The following is a 12,171-nucleotide window of genomic DNA, read 5'->3' on the forward strand; positions in this document are numbered from 1 at the left end:
TCAGGGGAGAACCAAGGGAGGAGCTGCGCGTGGGAAGTGCGTGACACAGTGCTGCCACCAGGGTGCTGTGCATGAGTCCTGGGCACCTGCCTTGCTTCAGGATCCTCTCCCCCATGCCTGGTACCTGGGGAGCCCTCCTCATTACCATCACTGGTAACTTTTGGTGACCTCATGTCAGACACCTCTCCATGCCTGCAAACACATGCACAGAAGCACAGATACAGAGAGAAGTGATATGCGAACAAGGCAGTACTAGATATCCTAGTCTGAATCTTGTGGTTTTGTCCCAGCCAGTCACATACAGGGGACACACTCACAGGCCAGTAATTTGTAGTTCATATGTATCACACTCCCCCTGCACAGGTAAGGAAAGGAAGGCCCAGAGAGGGAAGGCATCTGCTTAAGAACACACAATATGAGTAAAGAACAAGGCTGGCTTCTGGATCCCTTGCCTCGCAGACTCTGTGTTTGATGCCTTATGAGACCCTCTGTGTCCTCCTTCCTCCCTGGTTGTTCCTTCTCAGCCTCCCCGCATCTCAAAGGGATGTCTGTTCATCCAGGGCTAGCCTTAGAACCTTATCTTTTCCTGCTCCATCACTCCCGCAGGGATCTCTCTCAACACTGCTTTGCTTTAAATACATCACATCCGTGCACAGACAACTCCCAATTTTGTCTGTCCATGTTGGGACCCCCTGACTTGCAGATCCCACCACAAACTCCACATACCCCCACCCTGCACACACTCATCTCAGCTTTCATGGGCCCCCTTCCTTCCAAAATTGCTCCTCCCCGGTCCTGCCCCTCACCCAGCTGCGCCAGCCAAGATCCTCAGGTCGCCCTCCATTCTTCTACTTCTCTCCACCTCATCAACGAAGCTGAGACTCTGCCTTCGAAATATGCTTGCAAACCTCACATCATAAATCAAAATCAACTCAAAATAGATCAAAGCCCTCAAGGCCAGAGCAAAATCTAGAAAGCCCTCAGAAGAAAACACACCAGGTGTAAATGTTCATGACCTTGGATTAGGCAGTGGTTTCTCAGATATGGCATCAAAAGCACAAATGACCAAAGAAAAATAAACTGGAGTTCATCAAAATGAAAAACTTTTGTGCTTCAAAGGGCACCATCGAGAAAGCGAACAATACAACCCACAGAATGGGAGGAAATTTCTGCAAATCCTATGTCTGCTAAGGCGCTTGTGTCCAGAATATATAAAGAGTAATGACAATTCAATAATAAAAAGAACAATAACCCAATTTAGAATGGACAAAGGATCTGAACAGATGAAGAAGGGACACACATGGTCAAATAGGCACATGGGAAGATGGGTCATGGAAAAGGCAAGTCAAAACCACAATGAGATACCTTTATACCCAGGAAGATGGCTAGAATCAAAAAGTCAGGTAAGTGTTAGCAAAGGATGTAGAGAAATCAGCCCTCACCTACTGCTGGTAGAATGTACAATGGTACGTTGGAAAGGCTCCAAGGGAGCCTTGGAAATCTGTGGCTCCCTTATGCTCTGGCCTTGGCCCCCTGTGCCCACTGGCACCCTTCCAGCATCCACGGGACCAAGGAGACCTTCCCCTGTCCACTGTCTCAGAGTCACCTCCCTATCACCTCTTCTTCTATCTCCCCAGGACTTACTCCTCTCACTCACTTGAGGTCTATTTGCCTCCTGGACCAGAGCCCTCCACTGGCACATTCTGTCATTACAAACACATTCTCTCTCTGGGCTATACCATACACTTGCCATGAGCCACCTGTGGCTTTTAAGCACTTGCATGTGGCTCGTGGGACTGAGGAATTGAATTTTTACTCTTGCTTAATTTATACTGAAAGAGCCACATATGGCTGGTGGCTGCCTTATTGCACTGCGTGGCCTGATACAGTGGGCCGGTCCCTCCCAGCAGCCCAGGTGCCTACAGTGGGGCCTGGGACAAGGTGAGTCCATTTATTAAATGTAGTAAATGAGCAGAGGTCTCGAGGTGCTTCTCTCTGATTCCCTCCAACCTCCTTCACATCAGGCCCTGGGCCAGTGGCTCGACCACACATTGCTTCACAATAAATCTCCAACCTCCCGGGATCAAGTCTCACATGGGGCTCCCTGCCCAGCGGGGAGTCCGCTTCTCCCTCTCTCTCTCTGCCTCTCCCCTGCTTGTGCTCCCCCTCAGATAAATAAAATCTTAAAAAAAAAAAAAAAGAGCATCTGTGTTCACATTTGCTTATATTTTCAGGAAGAAAGTCTCCATGAATACAGACTAGAAAAGCAGCTAAGGGGTCGTAGAATGGGAGGAATGCTAAGGATGGGTGAGAGGGGGACAAGGGGGCTGGTACTCCACGCCTTTAAGTATTTTCGGAGCCTCTGGAAAACGTTCCCTCTTTTGAAACTCAAATAAACCAGTTAATTAAATAGAATACTGCAGTCGGGCCTGGGACAAAGTTTTGATAAATGCTTCTTAAGTGAAAAAGAAAAAGAGAGAAAGAGGTGGAGGGCGGGGATCACTTTAAGTACAATCACACCCGGGTCCATAGGCAGCACTGGTTGTGAATCCAGAAAACCTGATCCAGGGGAGCAAAGGCTTGCACCGTGATGCTTCCTGAAGCTCCGTTTCTGACACAAAAACTCCAACCAACCCAAACACCCATCAACGAGTGTCTGGATAAAAAAAAAGTTTGGGCTTAGTCACTTAATAAAATACTTGGCAGCCCCTGAAAATAATAAAGTAAATGTCTACACACTGTTTTGTTTTGTTTTGTTTTGTCTTGTTTTTGTGTTTTTTACTGTTAAGTTAAAGAAAGCAAGATGTAAGTTTGTCTCTAGGATACTGCCATGTTTCCATAAGACAACAGGTGATTTACCTGTTCTCTGTACCTGGCTGGGCTTCCTTACCCATGGAGTTAGGCACAATAGGGGCGGGAGGAGTCTCAGATGGGCCTGGAAGGCTGCACCCCACACTTATTATTTAGGGGAGCTTCTCATTCCAAACTGTATGCTTACCAGAACACGTTCAACTTCACACAAGCGTCCACTGCTTTTGCAGTAAGGAAAACACAATTACAAATAAAGATGTCCGGAGACGGACACGCAACTCTGTAGTGTAGGAAAGCCCCAGAGATCTCGAAGACAAAGAATGGCTGCATCAGGGGGAGCAGGGAAGGGAAAGGGGCCTAGGGGTACACTTTCTTATACACTCTCGTGAGGTCTGGATTTTTAACAACCAACATTTTGGACTGCTGTGCGGTTTTCATTTATTTTTTTTCAAGGTCAGGAACCAAAGCTGGTTGGGCAGGAGAGAAGGGAAACAGGGAGCTGGTCCAAGGCTTCCCAATCCCTCGGTGAGAAAACAGATCCCCTGACAACGAGCACTCCTGGGGCCTGCGCATCCCGGGCGGGCATCCAAGGCTGGGCCAGAGGCCCCTTTCACGCCACCCTGACTCTCCCGCCGCCAGCAGGCCCCTGAGCAAGGTGCTGGCAAATGGATTAGGTGTCACATTTCCTTGTCCTCCCCTTCTCCCGCTGTGCCCACGGTAACCGCCTCATGGAACCCCTCCTCGGGTGGCCCTGCTCTCGTGCCCACTGGGGGCCCAGGCCACGCTGCGTCTCCATTCAGCCTGCCAACACAGCTGCCAGGCAGAAACTTCTGTCAGTCTTTGGTGAGGGATTGGAGCCCCACTGAGGCAAGGTCACTGCCTCACACACAGCTGGTGAGCGGCAGAGTCGGGTCTGAACGAGGTACCTGGAAACCCTTAGGTGACCCTCTGTGTCACGATCTGTCTTGGTATCAGCCCACTGTTTCATTTCTACAACATCCTTGTCCAGGCTGGACCCTCTACTTTCTTTTTACAGATGAGGAAACTGAGGCACAGGCTTGCCCTTCCCTCAGTCTAAGAAGCCGGGGTGGGTTCCGTCCACATGCAATCAAAATTTCAACCCCCTGTTAGAGAATGCACGCTTTGATGAAAAGAGAGGCAAAAAGAAGAATTTGTGTTCGTGTTTGCTTGTATTTCCAGAAAGAAAACTCCATATGAATTTGGACCAGAAAAGAAACTAATGAGATGGAAGGAATGCTGAGGGTGGGTGAGAGAGGGACACGGGGACTGATTTTTTCCCTCAAATTCAAGGTTCCTCGTTCACCACCAAGGAGCTTACTTGAAAGCCTGGGTGTCAAGCCAGACCTGGGTTCAAGCCCTAGGCTGTTCCAGACCTGGGTTCAAGCCCTAGGCTGTCATCTGGCGCTGTGTGACCCAAGACAATTTACTTAACTTCTCTGAGTTTGGGTTTTTTCCATCCGTACAAGATGATCACATCCGCCGCTGACATTTTGGCGCCCTACCCACAACTCAAGTACGTGCCAATGGCAATGGTGTCCTGCTAGGGGAGTTTTCTCCCCACCACTGAGCGTGGCACCAGCCAGGATGGACGAGTCTGGATGTTGCTGGCCCCAGAAATAGCCTTAGGCGAGGGCAGAAGGGAACTGGAAAGTAAATACTGCAGGCTCTTTGCCCCTAGGACAGAACAAGTCAGGGCTGATCTATGCCACTTCCAACAGGTCTCCAGCGAGAACGAGCCTCAGAGGCCCACAGGGGCACCGCTATCATCAGCCTCCCCGTTCCTTGCCTCACTTCTCCAGTGGGATCCCACCAGGGATCACCTTCTAAAATAACTACTCGTGGGGCACCTGGGTGGCTCTGTCGGTTAAGCACCTGACTCTTGATTTTGGCTCAGGTCATGACTGTGGGGTTGTGAGATCGAGTCTCGCGTCAGGCTCTGTGCTCAGCAGGGAGTCTGTTTGTCCCTCTCCTTCTGTTCCTCCCCCAGCTCATGTTCTCTCTCTCTCTCTCTCATATAAATAAATAAAATCTTAAAAAATAAAAATAAAACAACTGCTTGCAAGGGGCTGCTTCTATGGAAACCCCAAACCTCAATCCCACAGAAGAGGCATTGCCATGAGACTCACAGAACACTGCTCATTCCCTCATTCCGCAAGTATTCCTTGCCTGTTCACAGAATGTCACACATGCCGCTGAATATTAGGGACAGGATAATGAACTTGATATAACATACAGGAAAGGACAGCAGGGCTCAATAAATGAGTATCATCCTTCTAGGACAGAGGTTTCAAACCGGTGGCCCATGGACTAAATGGAGCCAGCCTGAGTCCAGAACCAGCTGCCCTCCTCCCCCTGGGGAATGAGCTCTCTATTTGCCACAATCCCCACCACTCCCTAGAGCCCCATACCCAGCCAGACTCCATTCATTTGCATACCCACCTGGCCCACAAGTGGGATGGGAGTTTGAGACCCCTGGCCTATATGTCTAACCAGCATTTAAAAAAACTGAAACAGCCTTCCTACTCACCTTTTGAATGTCTCGAGTGCCTGACTCCCGCCGGCAGGGTCCCATTTTGGTCTCCTTGGCCTCGGAACTGTCTCCGGGGAGGCTGGACCTCCCTTTGGGCTGCTCTTGCCTCCTCTCTCTGGCTTCCTGCATCACAGACAGGCCCTCCCGGACTTTGGCAGGGAGGCCCTTTTCCGAACAGGCCCTCTTGACATTCAGCGGTGACCTGCCATAGTCGTATGGGTGCTCACCCCACTGGACCACACTGCCCTCTCCTCCCCTCCCGATGGATTTCTTTGGGGTCCCTTTCTTCTGGTCAGTGGGAGTGGATCTGGCCAACACACAGGCCCCACTGTCCAGATCCTCCCAGGGAGTGGGCTTTGACTCGGCTGGGGAATTCTGATACTTTGCACTCTGATGTTTACTAACAAAGTCCTTTCTGTCATCCTCAGGGACTCCCAAAACTTTTCTCCAGGGACCCACGGGACCAGAGGAGGCCTCTGGATGTTTTTCATTAGGAGCTGAGAGCGGCGGAGCCCACAGAAGAGGGCTGAGCCTGGTGTTCGTGGCTGTCCACAAGGCTTCTGCCGGCTGCTTGCCGGCGCCAGGAGCAGAACCGTGGTTTGTTTCAGCAAAATTGGCTTGTTTGCAGAGACTCTCAGCTTCAGACCTCTCCTTCCAGCTCCTCCTTCTTGGGTCCACCCTGTCTTGCTGGCCTGGCCTCTCCAGAGTCGAGCTGCTGGGCAATGTGGGCTTACCCTCCACCAGCTCCTGACCCTCATGCTTCTTGTAGTCGGCCATCAGAGCATCAATGTCGAGAACGCTAGATCTGTAGCCATCTTTGATCCTCCCTGGGACCCTCACACTGCCCACCTCAGGGTCCCTCCTGATGAGGAGATCGCTGGCTTCTGGGTGGCTTTTGGAAGCTGGGGGTGTTTTGGGGGCATTGCTGGGAAGTGTTCTGTTCCCACTATCCTTCGAATTGTTCTGAAAACCGGTGCCATCCTCCGGTCCCCGACGGATCCATAAAGCTTTAGCATCCAGGATTTTTTCACTAGAAGGATCCAGAGTCCTGTCCCCAAGAGGTGATGGGCGGTCTGCTGGCTTCAGAGGTTTTGAGCAGCTTGCGCCGTGGTGTTCTTTGCCCTTAGCCCAGTTGTTACTGCCCTTGGCCTCCGGTGGCTCTTCATGGTTAAGAGAAACCAAGGTCGATGTTAGAGGAAGAGGAGAAGGAGGCAGGACTGTTTTTCTAGAATGTTCTGTCAAGTTTTCAGGCCCTGACTTAACAATGCTCTTTGCTTTCTGAGTATCGGGAATCTGATATGTCACTGCGAAAAATGTCGCCCTGGGTTCCAAAGAGGACCCCTGCTTCACCGCTGGCCGAGTTGGGTCCTGGGAAGCACCTGGGCTCACCTCCTGGGTCTCCACCCTGTGGGGGGATAGCTCAGGTTTCCTTAAGGCACTGGTGGTGGGGCTCGAATGGTCTGTTCGTCTCGGCTCCACCTTCCAGGAGTTTTCTGGGCCCAGGAAGCTGAATTCGTCAAACTTCACGTCATGGGGCAACGTCCGCCGTCGCCACCTCTCAAGCCTCTGGTCCGGGGGACCTGCCTTCCGCATCTTGGCCTCGGGCTCCGGTGCCTGGGCCGGTTGTGGCTCACCCTCACCGGCAGCCACAGCGAGGGGTCCTTTCTGTCCACGCACTTCTGGTTGCAGCCGTGCCCATATGTCAGACGGCTTGTCCTGATTCCTGGTTGATAGATCCAGAGGGAACCCCTGGGGGGCACCCCTTTCTCCCACGGAGCTGCAGCCTCCTGACTTGTTCCTGGCCCCATCTGGCCCCTCCTGCGGGGCTTCCCTGATGGCAGCCTGGCAGGCCCTCCCAGAGCCGGCTTCGGGGCCGCAGGGCCTGGCTGGGTGCTCGCTCTTGACTTCGGGGCTCAGTTCTGAGCCTTTCTCTTCACTGGCCACCATGGTGGCTTTATGCCGGTTCACAGTCACCCCACCTGTCCATTTGGGTGACAGGCAATTGCCCCCAAATGTGTCCCTCGGCTCTCGGAAGTCAGGCTTTAGCCCACTGACATCGTGAGTCCCTCGAGCTTCCCAAATCAAACTGGCCCTTTGGACAGACCCCGCCTGACCTTCCAGCCTGTAATCCAGGTCAGCAGGGGTGACCTCATGGGACTGCTGCCTCCCCTTTGGAGAGAGCTGAGATCGGCCACTTCGCAGGGTCACGGCTTTTTCTTCTGACACCGTGGGGACGGCCTCACTGTGTACACGCTTGCCGACCGTGTGCATGATGTCATACTTGGGCTCAACCCTCTGGGATGGGGGAGGCTTTTCGGAGTGTTGGAGGAAGGGGTTTTTATTGCATTTCTCATCCAAAGGGTGTTCTTCAGGGAAGGGCATGTGAAACCCTTTGGGTTCACCATTCGGAAGGGCGGTCTGTCCCCATTTCTCTGTACGGGGATTTTCAACCCATCTGGAGTTCTGTTTCACAAGGTTTGTCTTTTCTGGCACGTCCTTCCCCAGCCAAGAGCTTCTCTCGTGCCTAGGTCTGACTTCTGAGACAAGAGCATCAGCCCCATCCCTGGCGGGCGTGGCCGAGGGACAGTGTTGTGACTGGTCAGCCACCGTGTGTCTCTCCACATGATGCTCAAACACTGTGGCCCACACAGTCTGGAAGCTTCCATCATCTTCTGTATTGCTGTCAGGAGGGCTCAGAGTCCTCCTCAAGCTTTCACCCCGACAGGGGCCAGGGACTTGGTGAGAGCTGTCTTTCCGCTCTGTCTGCCTAGACTTCTCCTGGAGCGAACCAGGCTTCCAGGGGCTTCTCAGGACGGATGCTCCATCCACACCATGCCCTTCCTTTTGCTGGGGAAAAAAAAAAAAAAAAAAAGGCAGCAATCCAACTTAATTTAAGGGACTTGAGAGAGAAAGGAAGTGGTGAGATGATCGGAACAGCTGCTTTTAAAATCACAGCCATGAGATACCATAAAATTCCAAAGACTGAACACACCCAGTGTGGGTGAGGATGTGGGAAAATGGACACTACTGGATACTGCTGGCAAGGACATAAATGGGTATGACTTTTGGACAGGTCAGTATATGTCATGATCTTAAAATATTCATTTCCTTTTAATCTGGCCAATTTCCTCCCTAAGACTCTTTCTTGGCTCAGATGCCCAAGTCTGGGTAAACAAGAGTGCTCGGGGAGGGAGCACTGCAGAGACAGAAAGCCAACGACACAGAAACAAACCTAAATGCCCACCTGTAGGGTGCGGGCTAAGTGAGCTCCGACATAATCCAGACAATGGAGTATCACAGGGCGCCTGGATCCACAGAAGGGAGGGGCAGTGGCTCCCAATGTCACATCTAACAACACAGAAAGCACTAAGGTGTGGGCAGGAGAACAGCAGGCTGCAGAACAGTGTATTTATAAAACAATACGGCTTCTAAACAACTGTGTGTGTACGTATAGACACATATAGATACACAGCGGAGAAAAGATAGAAATCAAACTGTAAGGGAGTGAGGGGAGGAGGAAGGAATGACGAGGAGAACATCGTTTTTCCACTTCTGCACTCAGTTCCACTTGATTTTATAACATACACATATTAGTCACTTCTTGATCTAGAAAGAAGTCTACTTCAACAAGTTAAAGAATGAACCATCTAACCCAGTAATCCTGTTCCTGGGGAGACACCCAAGGAAGGGAAAACGAGTTCAAACAAAGACTTGCACACCTGTATCTACTAATGTAGGATTCACAACCACAGAAAGGTGGACATCACCCAATGTCCACCGGAAGAAGAACGGACCCACAAATTGTGGTCTATCCCTATAATGGGATGGTATTCAGCCATAAAAAGGAATAAAGTGCTGATTTACGCTCCAACACGGATGCCCCTTCAACGCCTTATGCTCACTGAAAGAAGCCAGACACAAAGGGGTACGCGTTTTGTGATTCCATTTTTAAGGAATGTCCAGAAGAGGCAAGTCTGCAGGGATGGAAAGTAGATTGGTGGTTGCCCGAGGCCACAGGTGGGAGGTGGGAAGTGCATGACTGGGTAAAGGTTTCCATTTGGAGTGATTAAAAAACTCTGGGGGCGTCTGGCTGGCTCAGTCAGCAGAGTGTCCGACCCTTGATTTTGGCTCAGGTCCTGATCTCAGGGTCCTGGGATCGAGCCCTGCATGGGGCTCCCTATTCCATGGGGAGTCTGCTTGTTTCCGTTCTCCTCTGCCCCCTCCCCGCCTCATGCTCTCTCTCGCTCTCAAATACATAAATCTTAAAATGGTTAAGATACACACAGAGCCAGAGTTTGCTAACCTCTACTGCAGATCAAGAATTTCAAAACATATTTTCATTTAAAGTTTTTGTTTACATTTTATTACATAAAATTCACATAAATAATATATGAATCCTCTAAATACAAAGCTCATATCCTTTTTGAGACTTCAGATATTCAAATACCAGCGCCCTTCCTGAATAATAGCGGTTATCCACAGGGAGGAGTGTAATCCTTATAGAACTTTCCAGAACTTTCCCCTAGTATTGTGTGTATGTGTGTATTTTTACATATATGTGTGTACACACAAATAGAAAGATTGTTTTTAAATTTAAAAATACATTCATTGTTCTTAAAAAAATGAAAATTGTATATTGTATGTTATGTGTCTTTCACCACAATAAAATAAATTACCGATAGAAAAATCTACTTACAGAAGTCAAATCTCTGTATTAAATAAAGCAAGGGTTCCCTTATTAACTTTTATCTCTTGAAAGTTTTCTCACGCATACAAAATTTCAGAGAAAATAATAAATTCACCTCGACCCATCCCCTAGATTCAATGACAACCAGCATTTTGTCCCATTGCTTCACAGGGTCCTTTTTTTTTTTTTTTTAAAGATTTTATTTATTTATTTGAGAGAAAGAGAGTGAGAGAGAGCGTGAGAGAGGAGAAGGTCAGAGAGGAAGCAGACTCCCCGTGGAGCTGGGAGCCTGACACGGGACTCGATCCCAGGACTCTGGGATCATGACCTGAGCCAAAGGCAGTTGGTTGACCAACTGAGCCACCCAGGTGTCCCACACAGTGTCCTCTTTGTTCTTGCTGTTACCACTATATCAGTGTAATGCGAAAATCAGAGACTTTATGTCAACCAGACCTTCTCTCAACCATTTTCAAAGAAGCGGTTCAGAACATCCAAGGGTAAAAGCAGGGGAAACCCCCACCCCCAGGAGTGGTGGACACTGCCCTTCAGATCCAGCTCCTGGGGCACAAATGTGCTTGCCACCAAGCTCTGATGTTTAAAAGTCTGTGCAAGTGTCCTAAAAAGTGAAACGTACACCTGCCATAACATCCAGCCATTCCTAGGCATCTACCCTAGAGAAAAGACAACAGATATCCTTACAAAGCCTTGCCCACAAATATTCAGAGCTCTTTTACATGCAATAGCCCCAAAATGGGAAACAGCCCAAATGTCCATCAACAGGGCCAATAGATAAACAAATCATGGTCTACCCACACAATGGAATGCTACTCAGCTACAAGGAGGAATCCACTATTGATAAATACACACATGACGTGACACGTCTCAAAATAATTATTCTAAGTGAGAGAAGAGAGACAAAAAAAAAAAAAAAAAGCACTGGTTGCACTTTAGAGAAAAATCTAGAAAACACAAACTGATCTATATAGGAACAGAAAGCAGGTCAGTGGCTATTTGGGGGTAGGAGGAGGGGCCAGGAGTGGTTACAAAAGAAGCAGCTTGTAGGTGCTAGAGATGTCTGGAATCCTGATAGTGATACACATTCACGGGTGTGCACATGGGTATGTCAAAACTCATCTATGTGCACTGGAAACAGATACAGTTTCCTGCACATCCATTATACCTCAAAAAAAGCTGTTCTAAAAAAACCTAAAACCCCGCATGAGGCATCAACCACAAGTGGGTTAGACCTAGTAGGTATTTTATGAGCTTCTCCTTATTAAATAGATTAAATAAAAATACTTTTCAGCAATTTAGTTGCTGGTAGTTTCCCTCCTTCTGCTACTGCTTGGTAACCAGCCAAGGCAAGGAAGGAAACAGGGACCCTAATGAGGGAAACCAAGGAAGTTTCTATTAAGAGTTTTTTAACCTAAATTTTAATTTCTTAATAAAACAGTCATTCGTATGTAAGAAAGCCAGGTCCCTTTTGCTCTTTGCGCAGGAAATAAATAAATAAATAAATAAATAAATAAATAAATAAATAAAAACCTGGCAATTACATTTGTAAATAATATTTAACGCTAAGGAGTGCAGAATCACAAACCCAAAAGGGACTTGAAAAGTCCTGGCATTAGAGGAAAAAAAATGTGTTTCATGCTTCATGAGGGCTTCTGATTCTTTCCTGGGCTTTTTCCAGTAAGTGAAGCTAATCACTGGAAAACCAGATGTGCCAAACACAGGGGCTCCTTACCTTTTCTCCAGGTTCCTTAGGAAGCTCGCCACTTAGCTCAGAACACTTCTCGTACTTGACTTCATTGCTTGACACTGGACTCGAAAACCTGTACAGAGATCCACGTTACTTGTTGGGGGCCAGAATCGGTGACTCCCACCTGTCCACACCCCATGACTAGCTCAAGAACCCAGGGGTGAGATCAGCATTGAGATCAACAAAGCAACAGGACGCATCCTTTCCAGTCACCAAACCAAGAAGGGCTTGGTGGGGGGCAGCTTACCTCAAACACAGCATCGTTGGGGTAGCAGGAGCCCCAGGACTGGGTGAAGAGACCTGGGTGCTAGTCCCGGGCTCTGCTCTCTCCCCACTGCGGGAGCTGGGGCTGTGCTTGTG

General features: G+C 49.2%; 1 protein-coding gene across 5 annotated transcripts in view; it reads right to left on the reverse strand.

Annotated features, from left to right (window-relative positions):
- The window catches only part of KIAA1671 (KIAA1671 ortholog), a 186,211-nt gene that overhangs the window by 115,132 nt on the left and 58,908 nt on the right, over window positions 1–12,171 (reverse strand). For all 5 annotated transcript variants that reach the window (XM_047697019.1, XM_047697021.1, XM_047697022.1 and 2 more), the window contains 2 exons: window positions 11,797–11,884; window positions 5,360–8,209 (listed from right to left, as the gene is read on the reverse strand). In XM_047697019.1, coding sequence (XP_047552975.1) covers window positions 5,360–8,209; window positions 11,797–11,884 — 2,938 coding nt within the window. The remainder of the gene's footprint in view (window positions 1–5,359; window positions 8,210–11,796; window positions 11,885–12,171) is intronic.

Source organism: Lutra lutra, chromosome 12 (assembly GCF_902655055.1).
Source record: "Lutra lutra chromosome 12, mLutLut1.2, whole genome shotgun sequence".
In the NCBI taxonomy this organism is placed as follows: Eukaryota; Metazoa; Chordata; class Mammalia; order Carnivora; family Mustelidae; genus Lutra; species Lutra lutra.